Genomic DNA, 27658 nt, shown 5'->3' with positions numbered 1-27658 from the left:
ATTTTACATTTTAATAATACGGTAATAAAGATTAGTTTAGATTTGTGTGTTTGAATACGAAATATTCCCGTTCCCTGAGTTCGACCCGGTCTCATCCACTAGTGAGAACCGGTTTTTATTATTTGATGTCTGGTTTTCACATGTTTTTCATATAAATTTTTTTTCAAAATTACAACAATTTAAAAGAAGACATCACAGACCTACAAGCATAAATAATGATTGTAATCACGACCAATTAAGTAACATATTGTTGTTTGCATGAAAAAAATGCATGCCATCGTCCTTACCAACTCTTTCAACCATGCCCCAAACTTATTTTCACGTTCTTTCTGTACTTCTGAATCAGTGAGATGTGAAAATTCTTTGTGTAACTCCAGATAAAATCGTCTGTACTTAACAAATATTTATATTACCGAACCATGTATGCACATATAGAACTTAGTGTTACATATTAAGAATATTTACTCGATGCAGGAGTCGATCACTGAGCAATTAAAAAGAATATAGATGTGTGTTATATCTTGCTCTCAATCTTCCAAGAGTCTTGACCGACAACTGCCAAAGACATGCCCAAGTGGTTGAAATATCGATAGTTTGTCAGCCATAGTAAATTGTTCTCCATCATCATTATGAGGTGAGCAAGTGTAACGTGTTGGAATGTGAGATTCAAAGAACATAGATGTGAAATTTAAAATCTCTTCTAAAATGTACACCTCACAAATTGAACCCTCCACTCTTGCTTTATTCCTAACCTTTTTTTTTAGATCAAACATGCATCTGTCAACAATATACATCTCGTAATACAATAAATTACCAATAGCATTAGAGAGAAAAATATAAATAAATATATACCTTTCAAATGGGTACATCCATCAATATTGCGCAGGACCACCAACCCTAAGTTTATATGGCAAATGTATGATCACATGTTCCATAACATTGAAAAATGATGGCGGAAATATCTTCTCTAGCTGACAAATAGAAGTGACGACAAAATCTTTAAGATTCTTTACCTCAGTTACTACAACTTTTGATGCATACAATGTTCTAAAAAATCTACTCAACTCGGATAATACCCCCCATATAGGTTTGTCTAACATATCATGGAATGCTAGGGGAATCAATCGTTACATAATGACATGACAATCATGGCTCTTTAACACATATAATTGTCCCTCATTTATCTTCACAGCCCGAGCAATGTTAGAGAAGTATCCATTTGGAAATCTCAACTGTCTCAACCACTAACATACCTGCTTTACTTGATCTAGTCCAAGCACATACCATGCCTTTGGTTTCAGTACTTTGCCATTGTACTCTTAGAGTTCCAATTCTGGTCTTTTACATATTACTTTTGAATCCATACAGAACTTCAAAATATCCTTTATTTTTCTTTTGACATTCATTACCGTATTGAACACGTTATCAAATACATTTTTCTCTACATGCATCATATCCAAATTATGTCATATCAATAAGGTCAGCCAATATGATATTTTCCAAAATATAGATTTCTTTGTCGAACTATAATCTTTCTTAAATTCAAGGAAGGGTGTCAAACTACGGGCATCTGTCAGTCTATATGGAAAGTATCACAATCATCTTAAAATCTCTATGTCAGATAACCATGTAGATGGACCTTCTATTTCAGTTATGCATGCTCAGAATGCATTCTTTTGTCGTTGGAACAGATGGTCGCTGGGTAGAAATCGATGGTGACAATTAAACCAGCGCGACTTTCTTTCATGCCTCAATCTAAAAGATTTTGTATCCTCCATGCAGTACGAACATGTCAACCTCTCATGTGTGCTCCAACCATATAACGTATCATACGCAGGGAAGTCACTAATTGTCTATAGAACAACAACCTTCATATTGAAGTTTTGTTTTTTGTAGGCATCGTACATGAGAACACCGTCATCCCACAATATTTTTAGCTTATCAATTAATGACCTTAAATATACATCAAGATTTTGGCCCGAAGAGGTTGGACCAGGGATCAATAGAGACAAGAAAAGATTTTGACGCTTCATACACAAGCTTGGAGGAAGGTTATATGGGGTGACAAATATTGGCCAACACGAATATGAGGTTGATCTACCCCCAAATAGATTAAATTCATCTGTATATAAACCTAGCTTAACATTTCTCACTTTCATTACGAAGGTCTGACGAGTACAATCAAAGTGCTTTCAAGCTTCCGCATCAACATGATGCGTGATCTTGTCTTCATCATGTCAAACTTTATTTGTATGCCATCTCATGTGTTTAGCTGTCCTCGAAGACATATACAATTGTTGCAATCTAGGGGTGAGCGAGAAGTAGTGGAGTGACTTGTATATCACTTCTTTTGACCTCGTACTACCATTGCCTCTTGTCTTTGACTTAAACCGAGGATGCCCACATGACGAACATGATTTGCTATTTTCTTGATCTTTGAAATACAACATACAGTGATTTGCACAAGCATCTATCTTTTGATACCTCATACCTAGAGCGTTGACCATAACCTTCACATGATAGAAATTTTATGGCAATTTCACATCTTTGGGCAACATAGTCTTCACAATAGAGCACAAACGGTCAAAACATGATTGACTCAAATTATACTCTGACTTCAAATTCAGTAGTTGAAGAACTGCAGACAAGATAGTGTGACTCTCACAATCATTCCATAATGGTTCATCAGCATTTCTAAGTAAGTCATAAAATCTACAAGTTGCATCGTTTGCAGTTTCTTCCTCTACCCCAGTTTGTACATCACTAGGACCCATAGCAGAACCCAGTTCTGGTCTTGTAACATCAAATATCAAATTCATATATGGATTATCGTGCATCACATCTACCCGTATGTCAAAATTATTCCAAAATTCTTCACTATGAAGCATTCAATTCTGATAATCACTCACAAAACCCTTCTTATATAGGTGATGTCTAACGCCATAAGGTTCTACAAATCGATTATTCTTATACATCGTGCAAGGACACCTGATTCGATCGATGGGATCCACTGAACTGACACTTGCCGTTGCAAATTCAATAAAACTATCAACACCATCCATATATTCAAGTGATATCTCATTATCAACTATCCTACGGTACATTCATTTGTGGTTTGCAACCATTTTATCCTATAATGTTACAAATATTATCTTCACCAGTTAAAAGAGAATCATAATAATGCATCGATAAAAAAATATCAAATTTATCATGCACTGTTGGATATATATATATATATATATATATATATATATATATATATATATATATATATATATATATCACAAAGATATTTAGAAAGATGAAATCACATTCATAAACACAATACATTCAATTTAAGCATGTTTTCGTAATACAATTTCATATGAAGAGCATAATTAATTCGAAAATAACTTTATGCAAGCATGGTTGCACGATACACGACACACACACACACATATATATATCACAAAGATATTTAGAAAGATGAAATCACATTCATAAACATGATACATTTAATTTAAGCATGTTTTTATAATACAATTTCACATGAAGGGCATAATTAATTCGAAAATAACTTCATACAAGCATGGATACAGTCACGTCAAACATTGCAATACATTCAATCATTCATACCACAATCATATCAATAAAATATTCTGCAACAAACACACTCTAATATATTTACCTTGACTAGCATGAACTCTAAACTATACAAATAAGAGCACTTCCATTTTCATACATTCAAATCATGCTCAACATTATCTCCAAACTCCAGCAAAGCAGCCCTAGATATCTACAACTAAGTGAGTGTGTGAACAGAAAAGTGTTGCATCCAAGAAAGTAAATAACATGTGATGTGCTTGCATCACTTACTCACCACATGTATTTACCCGATTTGCATTGCTTTTGCCTTTACATTGTTTTCTTATTTCTTTTTGCATTGCATTGTTAGCCGCACACAATGCTTAGCACTAAGGATCGCGCAATTAGCTTAGCTACGTACCTGCAATGCACATTTATATACGGTGAAGACGAACGAGAGCGACGATGAGAGGGGAGACGCAAATGGGGCCAAACCCCTCCCTCGTAACTCAAACAATAGGGAGGGGGTCTCAGCCACTCCCTTAAGAAGAAGGAGAATCGGGAGGGGGTTGAGCCCCTCCCTCAAAACCCAAGAAAAAGAAGACAGGGAGGGAACTCAACCCATCCCTAGCGAAAAAGAAGGAATGGGTGGGGAAAGGGCCTTGCCCCCGCATGCCAACCGGAAGGAATGAGGGAGGGGCCCAAAGCCTCTGCCTCGTTCTTTGTCACAGGCGGCAGAGGGTGTCTCTTCTGCCGACCTGTCAGAAAAACTGGCAGGGGTGCCCCTACTTGCCGGTCGGAAAAGGGATACAAGTTGGGATGCAGCCCCTGCCTGTCAGTCGAAAAAAACAGAGGACATACAGCCTTTGCCTGTCGGCCGAAAAACAGAAGGAGACGAAGAGAAAGACAGCAAGAGAGAGAGAGAGAGAGAGAGAGAGAGAGAGAGAGAGAGAGAGAGAGAGAGAGAGAGAGAGAGAGAGAGAGAGAGAGAGACCTGAGGGGGGTCGGAAGGCGGAGGGTGTCGCTAGCGGCAGATGGCGCACGGGGGTTCTGGCGTCGGGTGGCCTCCGGTGAGGCGAAGATCGGGGCTCAGGGAAGGGAGCAACGGCGGGGTAGATTCAGTCTGGGCTGCTGACGGTAGGTAGCCGGATGTAGGGAGGGCCGACCGAGGCAAAGGGGCCAACGTAGGCTAAGGGCCTGGCGGAGGCAAAGGCGAAGGGTTAGGGATCTTGATTGAGAACTTGATTTGGGGGGTAATCAGAGAGAGAGCGAGAGAATTGCGCGCCTTAGACGAGCTTATATCGAAAAATAGCGACAGATTAGCGACGAAAAAGTTCCATGTCAAAATTCGTCGCTAAGTAGCGACGGAATTTTTCTGTTTGCTACTACGTCGCTAAGTTGCGATGAATTTTGACACGAAACTTTTTCGTCACTAATTAGCGATGGAGTTTGAGATAAAATGTTTCTGTCGGTAATTCTACAACAAATTTTAATTTTAGTGATGACTACTTTTCTCTCGCTAATCCATCACAACTTTGCGACCAAAAAAATCCGTCGCCATTTGTCGCTAATTAACATTTTTCTTGTAGTGTAAAACAACACTTCTTGGTGTCTTTTGTTAGACAATCAACAAGGAGAGTATGTTGGTCATTTTATTGACCAAACAAAGTTCAATAGAATGAATTTATGATAAAGTGTGTTTTTGAAACATAAATCATAAAATTAGTAGAGATGGTAAACTAGCTGAACGACGAGTTTGAGCTGTTTAAGCATGGCTCATGGTTGTGGTGAGCTGACCCTAGCTCAAGTTAATGACAAGCTCAGGCTAAACAAGCAAAGCTTGTATTCATTTATTTATGAGAAAAAATACGTTGTTTCAAATCTTGAAATAGTATGATTTGAACTAAAGACCTATTCAACCAAGGTTGAGCTGAGTTCATTTACAAAAAAGATGCATTATTTCAAAGCTTGAAGTAATAAATTTTTTTATCTCTAAACATATCTTGTACGCTAAACACTTCCAACCATTTATTTTACATTACACTATGTAATATAAAGCATACTCACACCATTCCTTGTTTTGGCCGAGACTAGAGAAATATGTCAAACATGGCCAATTCACCACTTAAAATATATCAAATCGTACTACATGTTTTTTCTTCTTGACAGGTTTACCCCTTTATTGCCTAAAGAAAGTTAGACACCTTGGTCAAACTAGGGGTGGCAAAATCTGACACGACCCGCCAACCCGCTTTTTAGCCGGGTTCGGGTTTGGCTTAAACGAGTTTGTGTCGTAAACGGGTTGACCCGCCTAACCCGTTTATTAAACGGGTCGGGTTCGTGTTAGGGGTATGCCAACCCGCCAACCCGACTGACCCATTTAATAAACGAGTTAGGCTGGCAGGTCAACCCGTTTACCTGAACCTGACCCGCCAACCTGTTTACCCGACCCCGACCTGCCCGCTAACCCGCTTACTCGTTTACCCAAACCCGACCCTCCAACCCGTTTACTCGAACCGACCCACCAACCCATTTACCCGACCCGACCCATTTATTAAATGGGTTAACCGTGTCGTGTCGGGTTACCTGATTAATAAATGGGTCAGGTTCGTGTTTGCCACAGTCGACCCGTTTAATAAACAGGTCGGGTTCGTATTGAGGTATGCTGACCCACCAACCCGACCCTATTGCCACCCCTAGGTCAAACTAATTGTTTAAATTATCGCCTGAAAAAATTGGGTGCCATGCAAGTGTTGCCTGAAAAAATCAAGTGCCATATACCTTGTTGCCTATAAAAATCAGATACCATGTAAGTTGTCGTTTAAAAAAATCAAGCATTATGTAAGTTGTTGCCTTAAAAAATCAGGCGCCATGTAAGTTGTCTCATCAAAAAAACCAAGCCTCGTGGTTTCGACCAAAGAAAAGAGATAAACTATCAAGAAAACAGTAAAATGGAAATGTTTGTTGCATTTTCTAGTTTGCGGTCATTAATGATATTTTTAATCAAAATTAGTGCCATTTATGTCAAGTTCATAAAGTATATTTGTTGTTGTGTGTGAGCATATACCACCCAAGTCAAACACCTGTTGTTTATGTTAGGCTTGTCGAGCCTATTTTAAGAGTTCTAACGAGTTTTTTACGAGCCAAACATGAGCTCGTCATGTTTTCCAACCCTAAAAGTCAGGCAGCTAAATGTAATTACTGAAATGTTAGGTGTTTTTATAAATAACTAAAAATATGGTCCCGGTGGTCTGAATTACAGTAGATTAGGGAGGGCTGATTTTTTGGCATTCCACTTTATTGCATACGTGTAAGGGGAAGAGGGCCGTTTCTATTAAACCGTACCCAGAAAGAGGGAGGGAGATATTAGGGCTCCAAAACAATTGCAGTTGCACCTCTCTCTGCTTCACCCTCCATTACCATAAATCTCAAATAACAGCGGGTAAGAGATTTCCGTACGACTGCCGTCGTTCGGCCCTCTTCAGGCTGTCTGTTGATCGAGTCCATTGTGCCTCCCCCCCACCCTCCGTTTTGATGTCTCCAATCGTCCTCAGGTAAGCGATTTCGGAACCGTAATGAGTTTGGGTAATAATTCGCTTCAACCCACTCTGTTTAATGCATGTTCGTTCTTCATTTCAAGGTTCAGAGCCCGACTTTGATGCAGTTGAGCGATTGCCTTGTTGAGCTTCCTTGATCTTTTTCCTCTTACTTTCTTTGTTTTTCCTTTTTGGTGATTGGGAACTTGAGTTTGTTGCGTGTTTCGGGTCCCCATGTGGATTTCGTGAAATCTGTGTTTGGAAACATGGTTTATATGCAATTTGAGGTTTGCCCACTTGATTTATGAGCTTTGTTTCCTGTTTGAGTGATTTGGGGAACGTGGTTCCTTTTGCAGTTGGTGCATGTGCATCAATTATTGTATGCTCGTTTATATTTTGGGTTATTAGGAACGTGAATTTGCAACAATTTGGTTACAACCAACTTTGATTTCTGAGTAGTCGTCTTCCTCACATTGCTGTGGAAAAAATTTCATCACGTTTTTGCTTTTCTGGACATTTGGTATGCCGGTTCGAGTTGAAAACAAGTACCGTGGAGATGGTAATAGGCAGCACCGGTTGGTTTCGTCCGAATCATTGGAATCTCGGTAAAACCTATTAGATATTAATCAACTAGTTGCTCTGGGAACCACCAAATGGAACATAGACATATTATTTATCACTTTCTATTTCTGCTTTTGATTATTGGAGCAGAGCTTCACCAATATTTAGGACTCGTTGCTTTTGATTTCTGTATGGATCTCTTTGTTTCATGATTGGAGTTATGATTAATTTAGGCAAGCTTGGTGTACCTTCTACTTTTATTTATTTTTTCCATTGATCTAAAACCTGTAGTAGTGTAATTTATGGCTTTTTTCACGGGTTTGTATCTAAAATATATCATCTGTTAATGTTTGATGAACTAGATTGAGTGTAACCAACTTCAGTTTTGTGATAGGTGACCTAGATTGGATTAGCTTTTTAAGTTGTTTTCTCCATTTCTCCTTTTAGCATTTCTTCTTGTATATGACCATAAACTAAATCTGCTGCAATTTAGGCCTTCTTCATTATGCTTAGTGAACATTTAACCTAGTTTTCATGGCGTCTGGGATATTTACTTTGGGATCAATAACAACTGTTGGAAATCCAAGCTTCTTGCTTTGTCTGAATGAATGGTCATCTGAATGTGTTTTCATCAAGTTAGTTGTATTGGAAATTAAGATCCCATCTCTGATCTTTTCCACCTTTGCAAATGCTTTGTGCCTTGCTTTCAGTCCTCACTAGATCAACGGCCGTTTTTACAGACGGGGCAATAAAGATAAATGACCTTCAATTCAAATAAGAGTGATGATTATGAAATCCAAAACTTAATTTGCTACATATAAAACTTAAGGAAATAGAAAAAAAATACCTGTTCTTTCTTGCTCCAAAAACTAAGGATTCACTATTCAGTCACCATAACCAAATCTGACACCTCTCACCCCGTCTAAGGCTGAAAAGAGTATCATAGTAGACCAGGGTACAAGACGATTACTTAACTATTACAATAGCACACTCTCCATTTCTTTTAATGGATGCCCTAAGAAATCTCCTCCTCAATGACCCAAGGCAGGAAATCCTTACAAGAATAATCAATGTGACATCCTTGATTATGGATATGGTTCTTAACAAATAGGATTTAGAATGAGCCAAATGTACCCCATGCTTTTTGGACATTGGAATTTGGTAATTTTAAAAACATTCCATAATTTATCTCATTTAGCTATTTTTTAGTATATAAAACATATATTCCCACGTTTATAGGCTTTTCTAGTCTCTCTCCACGTGTGGTAATATATAATTTTAGGTAACTTTTAATACAATTGATAAATTTAACTTTAGTAACTTTAGGATTTTTCTACTCTTTTTTTGGTAAGTAATAATCTCATAGGATTGTAGATATCTCTCTCTCTCTCTCTCTCTCTCTCTCTCTCTCTCTCTCTTAACGGCCCCATAGGATTTTCCCTCTCTTTCTCTCTCTTGTGTGTGACGGGGGCACTGACAAAAAAAACTTGACAATTTAAAAATGACATATATGTTACAAACTGAAATATATGCTTTGGTGTGCCACTTATGGGCAAGAGAACACTTAGAGAATATGACCTCTTATGGGTCAACACATGAAAACACAAGAATAATCCACTAAGGGCTGAGAACACGCATAAAATAATAAATATTATTGGGGAATAATCCCTTGAAAAAGTATTACAAATGAGAGGGGGCAGACCCCATTATATACAAGAGGAACCTCATAGACAGCCATTGGGACCTATCCAATGGCTAGAAATCTAGCCGTTGGGTAGGGTTCAACGACTCTTGGTTAATTCCCAGAATGCCTATGAAGGCTGGGAATTAGTACATTAAAAAGAGTAAAATAAAAACAGAAAAATGAAAATAAAAAACACTTATTTTTTCTTTGCATGAGAAAAGACCAAAATACCCCTGAACTACGGATATACATAAATGCATATGTAAACATATATATACATATATGTTTACATTTAACAATATAACCCAATAAAACCATTGTGTAATTTTTAAAATGTTTCTAAAGCAAACTATTTTGACTTACCAATGGCCCTCTTCCATCTTTAAGTAGTAAGATTTAAACTCTGGTATTAATGTGCCTCATGGCGGGGTATCTCTTTTGTGGTGTTACTGACGTATGTTCTTGCATGCCTCTGACTTTTGGTTGCTCAGCCAAGTTAAATATGTAGTAGATGTTGGGAGTTGAGACTTTCTCTTGGAAGTTGTTCATGAGTCGTAGTTTCTTCATGTAATGAACTTTAGTCTTGTTGAGGTTAAGAGAGATGCTTGTTTCGAGATGGGTCTCATGAGCGTTCTTTGGTTTCACTATAGTTACGTTTGTTGTCATTATGTATTTGGTTTGTCTCTTAAATGGGTTGGCTGAGGTACCGAACCATGATAACTGTAATATATCCATTGTTTTCTGTGGATCCAGGTAACTGAACTAGATCCCACTCTTTGGTTACTTTTGGCATGGTATTTTTACTATTAAGGTACCCTTGGTGATAGCGATGATTAATTAGTAGTAAAAACCTTTCTTAATCATATTGGTCTTGGTTCCTTTGGCAGGTCAGTTATGTTGAACTAGCCATATGACTCGAATAGCTTTCAGTTTTATCTGACAGCATAGTTATTCCATTAATGCACAATATAACCTGGTCACTTGAGAACTTTCAGTCTTTGATGGAATCTGGTACTCATGTTACTGTAAACCATATAAATATTATGAATTCAGACTTGTTAGAAAATGGTAATGCCACTATTGGATCTTCAAGGGAGAGACATTTGGAAATCAATGGAATTGTTGATTCAGATGGTGTGTTCAGATTCAAGAAGCGGAAAGTTTCTGCTGTTCGTAAATTTCCTAGAGGCTGTGGGAGATTTTCCCATTCTGTTCATGTTGAGCCACTGCCTTCTCTCCCACTTGCAAAAGCTGCAGATGTCACTAGCCCAATGCCAAAATGTTCAGTCAGTTCTGTGTCAGCTATACGGAAATTTCCTTATGGTTGTGGGAGGAATGCACAAAAACTCAGGGAAGAAGAGCGCCAGAAATTCCTTTCTTTTAGAAATGGTGTTGGTGATGAGGTGAAGCCTGTGATTATGAACAAATCTTATACTAGGGAAATCAGCGATCTTGGGAGAAAAACTTTAAACATCACAAAGTCCTATGCAGAGAAGAAAGAAATGGTTGGACGACCAACTGCCGGAACTGAACACAGAGACACTGTTGTCTCTATTAAAAAAAAGGAATCCGCACAATCAACAAAGAAAAAGGTTTCCAATTCTAAGCTGTTGATGAAATCTTCAAATGCTAATGGTCAGGAAGATCAAAATCACGAAGAAGAGTCCACTGATCTAGATTTCTTCAAAGACAAGGTAATTGTACTGGCTCTGATGGCTGCTCCAAATTGCCCATGGATGCAGGGGAAGCGCGCTGCCAAATCTTCTGGTAAAGGTAAGCTAACGTCAAATAAGAAAGTGTCTGCATCAACATCCAAGTCTAAACTCCTATTTGAAAAGAAAAAGTCAACTTTCAAGGAAGACATTCTTTCTGATGAAGACAGTATTGCTGTGAAAGCTGAAGATGAATCCACCTCTTATGATATTAATAACATAAACCCAGTTGCAGAAGGTGAAGAGTCCGTCGAACCTATTTCTGTGGAAGTTCCTGAATCACAGGATTTTTCTGTGAGCGTGATACCATTTGGCTTATCTAGCTCAAACAGTGGGGATGAGACAGTCAGCCGTAATAAAGTCCGAGAAACACTTCGTCTGTTTCAGGTCACTGTCAGAAAGTTACTGCAACGGGAGGAAACCAAGCCAAAAGGACAGATGCAACTTGGGAAACGGGTAGATTTAGTAGCCTCTGCGCTGCTTAAGGAGAAGAATAAATGGGTGAACACTGGGAAACCAATAATGGGAACTGTACCAGGTGTTGAAGTTGGTGATGAATTCCAATACAGGGTAGAGCTCTGCATTGTTGGTCTTCATCGTGCAATTCAGGGTGGAATTGATGTTTTGACGATCCAAGAAGGTCTTAAACTGGCCACTAGTATTGTGGCTTCAGGGGGGTATGATGATGATTTTGATAGTTCTGATGTGTTGATTTATTCTGGTCAAGGAGGAGGAATTGTTGGAGACAAGAAGCATCCTGAAGATCAGAAGCTTGAGCGAGGGAACCTTGCCCTGTATAACTGCATAAAATCTAAGACACCTGTTAGAGTCATTCGTGGATTCAAGGAAGTTAAAACTTCTGATTCCCATGAAAATAGAAGGCCTAAAGTCACTGTTACTTATACCTATGATGGTTTCTATCAGGTTGAGAAATGCTGGACAGAGAAGGGTCCTCACGGCTTCTCTGTGTATAAATTCCAGTTGAGAAGATTGCCAGGGCAGCCTGATCTTGCTTGGAAAATTGTGAAACAGACAAGAAAATCAAAATCATCTACCACCCGAGTTGGGGTATGTATAGATGATATCTCTGAAGGTAACGAGAAGGTTCCAATTTGTGTTGTGAATACCTTAGATGATGATCGTCCTACAGCATTTCAGTATATAACCAGGTTGATGTATCCTGAATGGTATGACCCAGGCCCCCCACGGGGTTGTGATTGCATTAATGGGTGCTCTGATTCGGAAAAGTGTGCTTGTGCTGTTAAGAATGGTGGAGAGATCCCTTTCAACTACAATGGTGCTATTGTAGAAGCAAAGCCCCTTGTATATGAATGCGGGCCATCTTGCAAGTGCCCTCCATCTTGTCATAATAGAGTTAGTCAGCATGGTATCAGATTTCCACTGGAGATTTTCAAGACTGAATCAAGAGGTTGGGGCGTGCGTTCCCTATCTTCTATTCCATCAGGTACTTTCATTTGTGAATATGCTGGAGAGCTGCTACGAGATACGGAGGCTGAGCAACGAACTGGTAGTGATGAGTATCTGTTTGACATTGGCCATAACTATAATGACCAGACACTTTGGGATGGACTATCGAATCTTATACCTGATTTACACACAAGTGCTTCTTGTGAAGTTGTGGAGGAGGTTGGATACACGATTGATGCTTTGAAATATGGTAATGTGGGCAGATTTATAAATCATTGTTGTTCACCAAATCTTTATGCTCAGAATGTCCTTTATGACCATGATGACAAGACGCTGCCACACATTATGCTGTTTGCTGCTGAGAATATCCCTCCTTTACAGGAGCTGACATATCACTACAACTATAGCATAGATCAAGTTCGTGATTCTAACGGAAACATAAAAAAGAAAGAGTGCTATTGTGGTTCCCATGAATGTACAGGCAGATTATATTGAAAATTTTGAGATGGTGTTTACAGTTTACATTATCTGTTGTTTCCTATTCCATGCATGTGCTTTGAGTTCAAAGAGCTATTGTATTGGAGCCCATTGAAACCAGTGGCAGTCTCATCTTGTTTTCCCGATCTCAAGTTGTTGCAAGAAGATACCATGATACTGCCTCCTGGGCCAAGGTTTTTCTGCAGCTATTGGTATGGGCCATCTTGTTGCAGGGCTACTTAGAGGTAAGAAGTAATGTGTGTTCAATGTTTTCTTTTAATGCAATTAGTTGAATGTGATTCAAAGTATGATCTTCCCTATTCTCCTGTGAAATTCTGATTCAACTAATTCAATTTACTTGTTTCTTTAATAGGTATTACAGGCTCATCCATGTTGCTGTTTCTACTCATCATGTACAAGCAAGAAGTCTGCCGATAATTTTCTGTTGTAAGACCACCGTTTCTTGTTTCTTGTGAAACATACTGGAGGAAGAGATGCAATTTTTGCCAAGATGTAATTATTTTTCTGGGAACATGGGCTAATCAGTTAAGTCTTTCTCTGACTGTTTGCTCTTTGTTGCACCACACTAATGCAAGATGAAATCATTAGGATAGAACTATATCACATATGTGCGGGTGCGGTGATGCAGCACTTTAAAAAACTTGGGTGCGGCGGTGCAGGGAGGGTATATATATATGGTAACTGGAATATGTAAACCAGCCAAATATGTAAATTGGTATGCATAGATATTTTCATAGGTTTTTTTATTTTTTTCTAAAATTTCATCGTATGGATGTGATCAAGATGCTTGGTTTTATAAAAAGACTCTTAGATAATCTGATTACGATGCATGAGAAGAATCTTTCAATCTTGAAAATCAATGACTCAGAATTTTCGTAAATATTCAAGCATACAAAATCACATTTCTTGATCTGATTACGATGATCCAGTAGTCATTTCCAAGCAAATTGACCACACCGAATGCATATGCAAGGTTAGATTTGTAAAAAACCTTATGAAAATCTTGGTTCTTACTAGTTTACATATTTCAGTCTCTCTCTCTCTCTCTATATATATATATATATATATAGTAACAGTTTGGGTTTAGTTTTGCCGAACCCTTCGGGCATGGGTTCAGTTATGTTGAACTCTCAGGCTTGGGTTCACCATAGCCGAGCTCAGCGAAGAAGGAGAAGAAAGAATAAAGAAAGGAAGCGGCGAAGTGGGAGGAGAAGACAAGAGGAGGCGGAGAAGGAAGAAAAAGACAAAAGGAAGAGGAGAAGGAAGAAGAAAAAAGATAACAGTTTGGGTTTAGTTTTGCCGAACCCTTCGGGCATGGGTTCAGTTATGTTGAACTCTCAGGCTTGGGTTCACCATAGCCGAGCTCAGCAAAGAAGGAGAAGAAAGAATAAAGAAAGGAAGCGGCGAAGTGGGAGGAGAAGACAAGAGGAGGCGGAGAAGGAAGAAAAAGACAAAAGGAAGAGGAGAAGGAAGAAGAAAAAAGAGAGGAGGTGGAACATGAAAACAGAGAGAGAGAGAGACGTACCTTCGTTATTGCCGTCAGAAGAGGCATTTTTCCTACGCAAGCATCATTTGCTTTTAGCGCTGATAAACGAGCTGAATAAACCGAACAAAGGGTCTTCAAGATTGGCTCATTCTTGTAGCAAGCCGATCCGAGCTTGAGCTTATGACAATCCCAAGTTAAAGGGGTTGAGCTCGAGCTACCTCATTGACAAAAGAATATATGTTTTTTAAATTGAAAATAATAGAAGTTGGACTTTAGACCTATTGAGCCAAGCTCAAACTGACTCATTTACAAAATAATTACATTGTTTTAAAGCCTAAGCAATAGGCTTTGAACTCTAAACTTATTGCTTATTAGCCAAATACTTCAACCATCTACTAATGATATAAAATAATATAAAATATATGTAAAATATATTTTTTACTAGTTAAGAGTCTATCTGAACATTTGTTCATGTTCAGTTTGTGAGCCTATTTCATGAGTTTGAATGAGCTATTTATCAGCCGAGTTGAGCCATGAGCAGCTCCTTTGGATTCTCAGCCCTACTTGCTTTCCATGATATTGGAGTTAGGTGTTTGGAAGACCTGTTAGTCTTTGTTTTCATTGGAAACTCTGGCATCAAAATGCTATCTAGCTCTAATGTTGCAATTCAGGAAGAACTTGGTATTACCTCATTTTTAGGAATATATTCTAAGTAGAGCTTAGCATTATTATAATTATTTGTTTGTATGTGGATGGCATAGTACCAAATGTTTTCTTTAATTTAATTTTGATGGAAACGACATGAGCTTAGTTGATGCTTGTGGATTCCCAAATTTTGAAAACCAAAATAAGGGTACAACAACAACAACAACAACTACGCCTTCATCCCAAAACAATTGGGGTCAGCGATATGAACCAAAAAAGAAATTCATTTTGGGTCTTCCACATGAATCATTTTCCTCCAATCATTTCTATCCAACGCCATGTCCTCGGTGAGGTTCAAAGCATTCATATCCTTTCCTATCATCTCCATCCAAGTCTTCCTAGGCCTACCCCTACCTCTTTTAACTAATATATTTTCCCATTTCTCCAACCTTCTAACTGGAGCATCATTAGGCCTTCGCCGAATATGTCCAAACCACCGTAAACGATTCTCTCGCATCTTATTCTCAATGGGCGCAACACCTACCTTCTTACGTATCTCTTCGTTCCGAATCTTATCTTTTATTGTATTTCCACACATCCATCTAAGCATCCGCATCTCAGCTACACTCATTTTTTGAATATGATGTCTCTTGGCAGCCCAACATTCCGTACCATATAGTAAAGCAGGTCTAATAGTCGTCCTATAAAACTTTCCCTTCAACCGCAATGGCATTCTACGATCGCACAGCACTCCAGTAGCACTTTTCCATTTCATCCACCCAACCTTTATCCTATGATTTACATCTCCATCAATTTCTCCATACTTTTGAATGATGGATCCCAAATATTTGAAATAATCATTCACCGGTATATCTTGCTCACCAAGCTTCACTACACTCCCATCACTACTTCGTTGCTTACTAAACCGACATTCCATATATTCAGTCTTACTCTTACTCAACTTAAAACCTCTAGCTTCCAATGTCTGTCTCCATAATTCTAACTTAGCATTAACCCCATCTCTAGACTCATCAATCAAAACAATATCATCAGCAAACAACATACACCACGGTACATTTTCTTGAATTGATCTCGTAAGCTCATCCATCACTATCGCAAATAGGAAAGGGCTTAAAGCAGATCCTTGATGTAACCCAACCGTTATCGGAAAATTGGTTGTCACCCCTCCACAAGTGCGGACATTGGTTACTACTCCTTCATACATATCTTTAATTATACTAATGTACTTGAGAGAAACACCTTTCTTCATCATTGTCCACCAGAGAACGTCCCTAGGTACTCTATCGTATGCCTTCTCTAAATCAATAAAAACCATATGCAAATCTTTGTTCCTCTCTCTATATCTTTCAATAAGTTGTCTAAGAAGATGTATAGCTTCCATAGTTGATCTTCCAGGCATAAAACCAAATTGATTCTCCGATATCATGACAACCTTCCTCAACCTAGACTCAATCACCCTCTCCCAAAGTTTCATAGTATGACTCATGAGTTTTATACCACGATAGTTTGTGCAATCTTGTATATCACCCTTATTCTTATATAAAGGCACCAAAGTACTCTTCCTCCACTCATTAGGCATCTTATTTGTTTGCCAAATCAAGTTAAAAAGATTTGTCAACCATTCTAAACCTTTCTCTCCCAAGCATTTCCAAGCCTCGATAGGTATACCATCTGGGCCAACTGCCCTTCTTGATTTCATTTTCTTCAAAGCCTCTGCAATTTCTTTCTTTTGAATCTTGCGCATGAAGTCACGATTTATCTCATGAAAAGGAATGGAGAAGTCTCCAAGATCTTGAGCATGACTATCATTAAATAGCTTATCAAAATAATCTTTCCATCTCTCCTTAATCTCCTCATCTTTGACTAAAACCCTTTGCGTTTCATCTTTGATACATCTAACCATACCCAAATCCTTCGATTTCCTATCTCTCATCTTTGCAAGCCTATAAATATCCTTCTCGCCTTCTTTGGTATCCAACTTGTCATAAACCTCCTTATATACCTTAGCCCTCGCGTTTCGAACAACTTTTTTAGCTTCCTTCTTTGCTATCATATACTTCTCCAAATTCTCATTATCACGACTCTTACTTAGATTTCTATAACACTCTCTTTTAACCTTAATAGCTAATTTGACATCCTCGTTCCACCATGATGTATCCTTACCTAGTGGTGCACCGCCTTTAGACTCACCCAATACCTCCTTAGCTACTTTTCTCATACCACCCGCTATCTTATTCCACATTGATTCTGAATCCTCCTCGAGACACCAATCAACTTCCTTAACTACCTGCTCTACAAACATTCCTTGTTTAGCTCCTTTCAGTGCCCACCACTTAATTCTAGGATCTATCCTATGTCTATCCCTTTTGCGGCATTGTCTAATTCTAAGATCTAAAATTAAGACTCTATGTTGTGTAGCTACACTTTCTCCTGGTATAACCTTACAATCGATGCAACAACCCCTATCTCTCTTTCTAAGTAGGAAAAAATCTATCTGACTCGTATTAACCCCACTTTTAAATGTTACTAGGTGAGACTCCCTCTTCCTAAACCAAGTGTTTGCTAAGATCATATCATAGGACAAACAAAAATCTAAAATCCTTTCTCCACTTTCATTTCTTTCTCCTATACCATAGCCTCCATGGATATTCTCAAATCCATCCCTACTAATGCCTACATGTCCATTAAGGTCACCGCCGATGAAAAGCTTTTCTCCATAAGATGTCTCTTGTACTACTCCATCTAAATCTTCCCAAAATTGATGCTTAATGGAATCATCTAAACCTACTTGAGGTGCATAAACACTAATAATATTAATAATATCCGTACCTAATACTAATTTAATAAGTAAAATTCTATCACCCTTCCTACGGACCTCAACTACATTATCTATAAACTGACGACTCATAACAATCCCTACTCCATTCCTATTCCTATTTATTCCTGTATACCAAATCTTATATCCCCAAGGTTCTATCACTTTAGCTTTCTCACCTACCCATTTGGTCTCTTGAAGACATAAAATATCAATATTTCTCCTACACATAACATCTACTAACTCTACCAACTTACCAGTTAAAGACCCTATATTCCAAGTGGCTAACCTAATTTTATGGTCTTGGACTAACTTCTTTACCCCCACCCGTCCAACAAAGTGAGGGAACCCTTGCCTATTTGACACCACACCCGGGCGCCGGTGTGACGCGTCGCTTCTGGGCGACGACCTAGCAACCCTTGCACATTTATCACTGCCTCCGGGCCTAGAGAGTACAGCGCGTCGCTCAGTAGGGAACGCCCCAACGAAATTCTCATATTGGTTCATTTTCATAGGATATGACAAAGTTTTTATGCTGGCTGTCACAGGCCTACCGCAACCCTCCTCCTTTATCCGGGCTTGGGACCGGCAGTGTATAACTACACAGGCGGAGTTGAAAACCAAAATAAGGGTATTTAAAAAAAAAAGTTGGATTCGAAAACCTGACTCTCCTACTGGTTAATAGTGAAAAGGATTAGAAGAATAAATGACTGTTTAGGTGAAGCTTCTTTGTCAAGGTGCTCACCTAGATTTGCCATGTCAGGGTGGCATCTAAGCTGTTTTTTGCCTAAGCTTCTTTTTGACCAAGGTTGTATGTATCTTATCATTAACCGTATCAGTCAGGCTCAAACAGTGTATTGTACTATAAATTTTTAATAAAAATTAGCAAAAATTTAAAAAAATAAAAAAATAAAAAAATATTCTAAAAAAGTCATATCACATGAAACAATGATGAATTGCACAAAATATAACTATAAAATAACATATAAGAATTTATGCCTCCATGACTTTCTATGAACGACATGCATATCTCATAAGAAAAATATAAATTGTGAAATAATAAACAACAACACTAAGCTAACAAGTCATAAGATCCATAACAATGCATGTTTACATAAACAAAAACAAAATCCCCAAGTGTTTCTCAATACTTAAAAATTTTACATAACCAATTTTTTTTAAATTCTAAAAAAAATGAAGACTTCTTTTTGCAAGAAATCAAGCCCCAAATCACTCTCTAAGTTCTTTAGGAGTGCAAACAAACTCAACTTAAGTAGTCTTCTTATATATTTCAAAAAAAAGAAAAGAAAAAAAATGAATTAAGTGCAACATAAAATGCACTAATTGTGTATCGTAACGGGATGTATCGTACTATACAGGTATGATATCAATTAGGCTCAAAGTATGATATTGTACTATAAGGTACAATACTTACAACACTGCTTTTGACCACTTAGTTTATAAGAACTGAAATACTGTCTCTTCATCTGTCATAAGCTCCAAAGTTCAAGAGTGATTAGAAGTTGTTGAGCTGGAGAAGTCATAGAATGATATTACCATAAATTACTTAGGCTAGCCTAGAGTTTATCCATGTATCTCAGTCTGGATTCTGATACCCAGTCTAGTCAGACACTCAGATGCCCTGAACAAGTAGACTCCATTCCCAAGGCACTCTTAAACATCACCTGGAAAAACATATACCGGTTGTCCGACTTCTCCGATCAATAATTTAAGTGCCAATCTGCAGCACCTAGTGGTACTATTTGCATTATTTGACAACCTTTCTTAAGTCTGAAATTTGATTTTCAAAAATATTCCAGTTCGAGATGCTTCTGATTATCTGAACTGAGTATTGTTTGATATTTTGTGATTTTGTGGTAGAGATAATATTGAATTGAAGCATAACAGAATGGTTGAACAGGATCTCATTACTTGTAGCATTTTGTCATTGTCATCTAATATTACTCATATTTGACTGAATTCCATGGCTTGGCAGTTGGAGTTGTTCAATCTCTAAGTCTTATTATTACTGATTTTGGTGGTTGCAATGTATAACGAGGTTCATTTTCCTTTTTCTTGTGGAAGCTAGATGACTGGAAAAGATTCCATAGTTTATTGGAGAATGCTTCCTTGTCCTTGGAGCTAATAGCATCCATTGTTCCTTCAATCCTAGCTAATAGTGTAACGACCCCAACTCATACCTTTTGAAAATGCGGATTTTTTTTATAACAGTGCAGAAAACTTCTTATAGACCCGGGGTCCTCACAGTTCCAATTCCAACTGGGTAGCCCAACACCACAAACGAACTTACAACCATCATCCATACAAACCAAAATAATTTCCTTATTTATGAATAAAAGTAAATTACAGAGACCATGTTTTATTCAACTGAAAATAAAGCAACAGTTGAAAAAGCAAGAAGAATTGAAACAAAAGAAAAAACCACTTTGTTCCCTGCTGAAGCCGTCAAACTCAAATATGACTCTCATCCATTCTCAGTAGTCAGTCCTATATCATTGTTCACCACTTCTTATGAAAAACCAATAAAGTAGGGTATCAGAACCGAAATTCTGAGCACAACTATTTCTAAAGAAACCGGGTGAGACAAAGAACATGGATAAGGTTTCATGTAATGATTTGAGTGAGTACATATACAAAAATTTGCAGAATTTAATTAGCCATACATGCAACCAGTTACATATGTCATGCAAGAAGAAATCGTAAGGCATGAGTATATACAAGAATTAAGTAACAAGATCTTTCAGCATGCTTTTTAAGAAGTAGATAACATACCACCACCATATCATGTCATGATATAGACAACAATTCAAATATGCATGATCTAGTGCATACCAGGAAAAATGCATGATCATGTACAATGCATGATTCCTTTTGTTATCTTTCATTTAAGTTTCTCTTTTTCCATATGCATGCCCTATTAAATGCACACAACTTTAAGTTCCTCTTTTTAATTTTCATCGCCCGCGGATACACCAAACAGGTAAAATTCACGAAGTCAAGTAGGTTCCCAAGGTAGCTTAGCACATAATTTGTATTTTATTACTGTGTTCCAACTTAGCTCTCGACCGAATCACCTTCGGAACATTAGACTTCTACATCTAATGTCGGGGATACAAGGGACACCCCACGCCCACAAGTGTCACTTCCTTGGTACCATAAACAACAAAAGTGTCAAAACACACCACTCTCGGGTAAAGTGGCGGACTTTTCCTAAAACCGTGGCCAGGAGAAAGAACCTCAATATCGGGTTTAGGAGACAAAATTACAACACAAAGTTTTTGTATACTCACAGTCTCCCCAAGACCGAATCTCTAAGATTCTCATATTCCAAATGAGATATCCCAGAACGTATATTACACTGTTCTTATCCATTATATTTTTATTTAAGTCAATTTTTTAGGTTTACAATACCATATGCAAAAGTAAAGTGAAAACCTGCATCCTCCCTTGCGGGGACCCTTACGGGACTCCAGCCCGTTAGAACAGTGTAGTAGTGTGTCATACCAACTTATGTGGTTTAAGTGATGCAGTTGAAAACATATGTGAAAAGAACCAAACCCACGGTTCTTCAGGTCAATGACGTTCCATTTAGGCCATCGATGCATCACATGACAAAACAAAAGTAGTGTTTTATTTATAACACTAGGTCAAAATGCCAAAAGCATGTGCACTCATGCAATCATAAACCCAAACATATGCATGTCATTACTCATTCATATGCATTTTCACTATGGTGGTACTTACATCATATACGTGTATTAACCAATGCACATTTCTTTTGAATGTGAGTGTATATGTAAAACTTCATATATTCATTAAGCATACATGCTCAAGAAGAAAATCAGTAACTGAGTCATGCTCGCATTCATGATTGCCCAACCAGTATCATGAAATGCAAAAAATAACATTTACCAATTACTGGGCAGAAGTGTAAGCTTTGTCATATGCTAGGGAAGTTAGTCGGACTTACCGATCCTAGACCCACCAACCTCCTAGCTAGAAATATAGTCAATTCAGTCTAGCCAACACATATCAACCAATCATATTGAAAGGACAGATTTTCAGGAAAGAAAATACAGTTTGCACAATTATCTTAATGCGCACAAGGATCGACCAACATGATCAGATCATTATCCAAAGCTCAGGGTTTCAAGAAACATTTACATCGTGCTTATACACAAACCCCATGATAAATCTGTCCATCAAACCCAATTATGTATGCAATACAGAAAAGAGACCTGATAACTTTCATGCATGAGCATCACTATCAACCTATCATGAATGAACATGATTAACATTATGAATAAAATCAACCACTACGAACACAATTTAGCTTAATGTACGTGTCCCCACACGAATTCAAGCTGCATATCTCACTATTTCAGAGTGAGTACAGCCCACGCACACAGAGTTTTATAACAGAAGTTTCATTTTTTGCTCGGCACTGAAACAACCCACGAAAGATGGGTACCCAACAAGTATTTTCCCAGTAAAAATTTCAGTTGGAAACTATTCAGATTTCCCTTTTCTTAATTCTGGACAGAAAGGTTGATTCCCTTTTTCTTTGTTCATTTGTACTATAGGCCAGCAAAAGCAAGTCATTCTTCACATGAAACAGATTACAAATTCCTTTTTTGTTTAACTATGCTATGAAGACATTAGTTCAGTAATATTCAAGCACAGGTAAAAAGAATAAAGGAAGCAAGAGTGTGAATGGATAATATGATTTTCAGCTTAACTCAAGTGAAAACTTCATTCTGAAAGGTCACAGACTAACTATCAGTCCAGTGTGATTTCAGTACAAGAATACAAGGCAAAATACGCAGGCCAATATACACAGTTTTAAGTCTTAAATCGAACACACGTTGAGCTGTGTAATGGCATTCCAACATAGGTTCACGTACACCCATTACTTGATGAAACCACAATCAACTTAAACCCCCACGACTATGGATTTTATGCCCTGACGTAAATCCCTTCCAAGAATACGGATCCTAACCAAGAACCTGAATTCGACCCAGACACGATGCCCAAATTGAATCTATGAAATTTGTCTAAACACAAACTAAGATCTCAACAAAACGAGGTCCGTTCTTTTAGAATCATTATCATACACCGAAACTTTCTTTTCAAACAAAGGAAAGAAAAAGTAGGCTATCAAGAAAGGAAATAAATTAGGCCATGGGGGAACGATTCATGGTTCGCCCCTTCCCCAAGGTTCTTGAAAGGAAACAACCCTCTAAGGGCGTTCCATAGATTCCCAATGCAAATCAGTATACGGAATCGAATCCATATTCGATTCCTCACACAATTTCAAGAGAAGCACCATACCTATTTGATGACTTTCCAGCGATCGGAGGTTGGAGACACGAGTACAGAGCCGACTGAAGTCGCCCCTCACTGCTGCCGTGACATGGATGCTCGCTGTGGCCTTTAATGGCTGTTGGTTGCCGCAGTTTTCCAGCGACCACCTCTCCTCCGGTGCACGCCCAATCGAGAGAGAGAGAGAGAGAGAGAGAGAGAGAGAGAGAGAGAGAGAGAGAGAGAGAGAGAGAGAGAGAGAGAGTCGAGTGAAGAGGGTGAAACCCTCTTCACCCCCCTTTTTATCACGCCGAACCCCCCTTCCCCTCTTGCCGAGAGGCGCGGGGTCGGTTACGCCTGCTGTAACTACCCCTTCCTTCACATTCGATAAATGCAAGAATTGTGCCCTAGGCACGATTCTTGTTTCCCTTATTGCTTTATAAAACACGCACCAGGTCCGAACCCGTGACCCGCGATACCAAATCTAGTTTACAACTAGATCAGTGTCGCCAAGAGCTAGCGGATCCTCAGTTGGATCCTTGTGGGTCTGACCCCTTTGTACCATAAATTTTTTTTATAAATAATATTAGTTATTTATTAAATTTTTTAAAATTAACATTCTATGTATAATTTAACCCCCACTTTGTGGGTTATTACAGATTCTTTTATGGATCCGATAACGGTAACGGATCCGAGGCCCAAATTCCCTAAAATTCATTGATTCTCTTTTCCGGCTATCGGGTCCGAACTCTGCTACTCGGGATCCAAATCCCAATTTGGATCCAGACTGGTTATAAGAGTGGATCTGTCTGAAACTATTTACTGCATTCTTTATTTTATTATGATTTTATATATATATTAAAATATATATACGGGTATATGGATCCGAAAGCTGGATCCCGATCCCATCTACGCACTATCGTAAATAGTTATCCCTCGAATTATTTAATTAATTAAAATTATTGCACTTATATATACATATAAGATTATACAAGGTAAATTTATTCATGAAAATCCCTTTATGGGTCTTAGATCCGAAATTTGGATCCCAGGCCCAAATCATATAGTCACTTGAATTTTTCGGGTATTACATCCCTACCCCCTTAAAAGAATTTCGTCCGCGAAATTAGAACATACCAAACACGTGTGGATAGTACCAAGATTAAATATCACACGAGCCTAATGATTGACAACTAAGAGATACCTTAGACCAGATCAGTCTGATCGTCCTGTGTGGTTGTCGTAACGACATAAACCCTCCTGTTAGTCTTTCGCTGACCATGTTGCGGTTGAGGTATCTGTTGTGGTTGCTGAGGTGGTTGTTGTTCTCTCTGAGCCACTGGCTTGTTCGGACAAAAATGAGCAATGTGCCCTAGCTGACGACACTGATAGCAAATTCCCTTGAATAGCGGGCAAAATCCTAGTGGATGGTTCTTGCCACACTTGCAACATGTTGATGGGGCCTTTCCCTGTTGTTGCCCCTCATGGGCGCGTTGCTTCTTGCCACCCTAAGTTTTTTCGCCTGCATGTGAGTCCTTCCTCTTTTTTGCCCGAAGCATCCCCTTCATTGATGCCTCCCTTTTGCGATGCATTTCTAGACCTCTCCCAATCCTTGGTCAGAACGGTAGTCGACTCGATCGCATCGGCCAAAGTAGTAGGCCGACTCGTCACGACACGAGTTCGCAACCCATCCTTCAACTCGTGCACATACCTCGCCGCTCTCGCCTTCTCACTCTTGAAGAGGTTTGGACAATACCTCTCAAGACTCCAGAATCTAGTAGTGTAGTCCACCAAACTCATGGTACCCTGAGTCAAATCAAGGAACTCTCATTGCATCTGTTCCTCGGCGTAAGAGGAAAAGTAAGCATCTAGAAACTCCCCTCTAAATGCCTCCCAGGGAATCTCGTCCCAGTCGGCGAACTTTACCCTTCGCAGGGTGTCCCACCACTTCTTGGCTTCGCCATTCAGACGATATGTGCCAAAAGGTGTCTTTCTGTCCTCGGGGACAAGTAGGACGTTGAACGTTTGCTCTATTTCCTCGACCCAGCTCTCGGCAGCCTCTGGGTCTGCCTTTCTTGAAAAAGTTGGTGGATCCAACTTCAGGAACCTTTCGAAGGAAACACCACCTGCATTCAAACCAATGTCGACTGGGTGGTCATGCGCAGCTGCCTGAGCCATCTGTGTTGCCTCAGCAGCTTGTGCCTCCCGCAGGGTCTGTGCAGCCTGCAGAGCCTGAACAGTTTGAGTTGCCTGAGCCATCATAGTCTCGGTCAGGGTGTGAATAGCCTCTATCATGAAGTCCCTCTGCTCCTGCCAGTTCGTGGGAGCAACAATAGAGGATGAAACACCTCTACGGGTATAATGCGACATCTACAATGCACATCCTTTCTACAAATTAGACTCTTACTGATCCTACCCCCTTAGGGTTGATCACGAACAATAATCGTTCATATAATCACACTAAGACCTTTAAATTTCACACCAATTAAACAAATCGAACTAAAAATGCAATCAATCATGCAGAGTTCATATGCTTTAAATAACAGTATTAAATAACCTTACCAGTGAAGAAGACTACTCTGGAGGACAAGTCATACTTGTCGATGCTTCAAGATAGGGCTCACATACCAACAATAAAGATTTAATACTCAAAAGATGATAAAATTGCAAGTTTTTGGGGGTGTGCTCTGATACCAAACCTGTAACGACCCCAACTCATACCCGTTGAAAATGCAAATTTTTTTTATAACAGTACGAAAAACTTTCCAGAGACCCAGGGTCCTCACAGTTCTAATTCCAACTGGATAGCCCAACACCACAAACGAACTTACAACCATCATCCATACAAATCAAAATAATTTCTTTATTTATGAATAAAAGTAAATTTCAAAGACCATGTTTTATTCGACTGAAAATAAAGCAACAACTGAAAAAGCAAGAAGAATTAAAACAAAAGAAATAGTCACTTTGTTCCCTGCTGAAGCCGTCAAGCTCAAGTATGACTCTCATTCATTCCCAGTAGCCAGTCCTATATCATTGTTCACCACTTGTGAAAAACCAACAAAGTAGGGTGTCAGAACTGAAATTCTGAGCATAACTACTTCTAAAGAAATCAGGTGAGACAAAGAACATAGATAAGATTTCATGTAATGATTTGAGTGAGTACATATACAAAAATTTGCAGAATTTAATTAGCCATACATGCAACCAGTTACATATGTCAGGCAGGAAGAAACCGTAAGGCATAAGTATAACCAAAAACTAAGTAACAAGATCTTTCTGCATGCTTTTTAAGAAGTAGATAACATACCACCACCATATCATGTCATGATATAGAGAACAATTCAAATATGCATGATCTAGTGCATACCAGAAAAAATGTATGATCATGTGCAATGCATGATTCTTTTTGTTATCTTTCATTTAAGTTTCTCTTTTTCCATATGCATGCCCTATTAAATGCACACAACTTTAAGTTTCTCTTTTTAATTTCCATCGCCCGCAGATACACCAAACGGGTAAAATTCCCGAAATCAAGTAGGTTCCCAGGGTAGCTTAGCACACAATTTGTATTTTATTACTGGATTCCAACTTAGCCCTCGATCGAATTGTTACGACAATGAAACCGTACATGATACTTCAAGTACAAAGTTTTGATGATGAGCAAGTGAAATCAACTGCATTTCAGCTAAGGCAATAAAGAAATTGAAGAATTCGATAAAGAATCTTTGAAGACTAGTGTGCAAATGTTAAATTCATTAAAAGTCTTATATTCTTGTAAGAACCTTACTTAGAGTGCATATTTAGGTTGCATTTCACCTAAAAAGTCTTTATAAAAACTTTTCTAAAAGAACCCTTCATGAAAATCTTTTTAGAAAACTCTTTTCTTAAATTTTCGTGTTTATTAGTCGACTAATAGACTCACCAGTCGACTAATCCTTTCGCGCCATATTTTCTAAAATATCATTTTTGTTAAATTAGTCGACCGAAGGTATTGTTAGTCGACTGGACAGAATGTCTGTTTTCTGAAAATTTTAGCAGCAGTCGACTAATGACTTTATCAGTCGACTGGACAGAATATGTGTTTTCTGGAAACTTAGCAGCAGTCGACTAATGCTTTTATCAGTCGACCGGACAAAATGTGTATTTTTTTGAAGATTTTAGCAGCAGTCGACTGAAAGGTTTTTGAGTCTACTGATGATATTATCAGTCGACTAATTTTATCTCTAGTTGACTAAGTTTCAAATCTTCAGATTTTCAAACGGCTCGATAAACAGATCAGTCGATCGACGATAACTGTCAGTCTACTAATAACTAATTATTAGTCGACTAACTACTGTTCCAGTCAACTAATTTTGCCGTTTTTTCCTGAAACTTTAAAAAGGC

The 27658-nt window shown here is 38.5% G+C and overlaps 1 protein-coding gene across 3 annotated transcripts; it reads left to right on the top strand.

Annotated features, from left to right (window-relative positions):
* The first annotated feature begins 6922 nt into the window (after positions 1-6922).
* Positions 6923-13494, top strand: LOC149845336 (histone-lysine N-methyltransferase, H3 lysine-9 specific SUVH6-like). 3 transcript variants are annotated; one of them, XM_089997571.1, is made up of 3 exons: positions 6923-7118; positions 10233-13207; positions 13336-13494. In XM_089997571.1, exon 2 carries the CDS (start codon positions 10305-10307, stop codon positions 12978-12980), a length of 2676 nt encoding a protein of 891 aa, XP_089853697.1. In that variant the 5' UTR covers positions 6923-7118; positions 10233-10304; the 3' UTR covers positions 12981-13207; positions 13336-13494. The 3 variants fall into 3 exon arrangements, with proteins under 3 accessions (XP_089853697.1, XP_089853696.1, XP_089853695.1); XM_089997570.1 differs by having other exon boundaries at positions 6945-7118; positions 10233-13174; positions 13336-13419; XM_089997569.1 differs by lacking the exon at positions 6923-7118 and adding an exon at positions 7216-7243.
* Positions 13495-27658: the final 14164 nt, after the last annotated feature.

This window comes from Nuphar pumila, chromosome 2 (assembly GCF_984573655.1).
Source record: "Nuphar pumila chromosome 2, dmNupPumi1.hap1.1, whole genome shotgun sequence".
Taxonomy (NCBI): Eukaryota; Viridiplantae; Streptophyta; class Magnoliopsida; order Nymphaeales; family Nymphaeaceae; genus Nuphar; species Nuphar pumila.
This window is presented reverse-complemented; position numbering and strand designations above follow the sequence as displayed.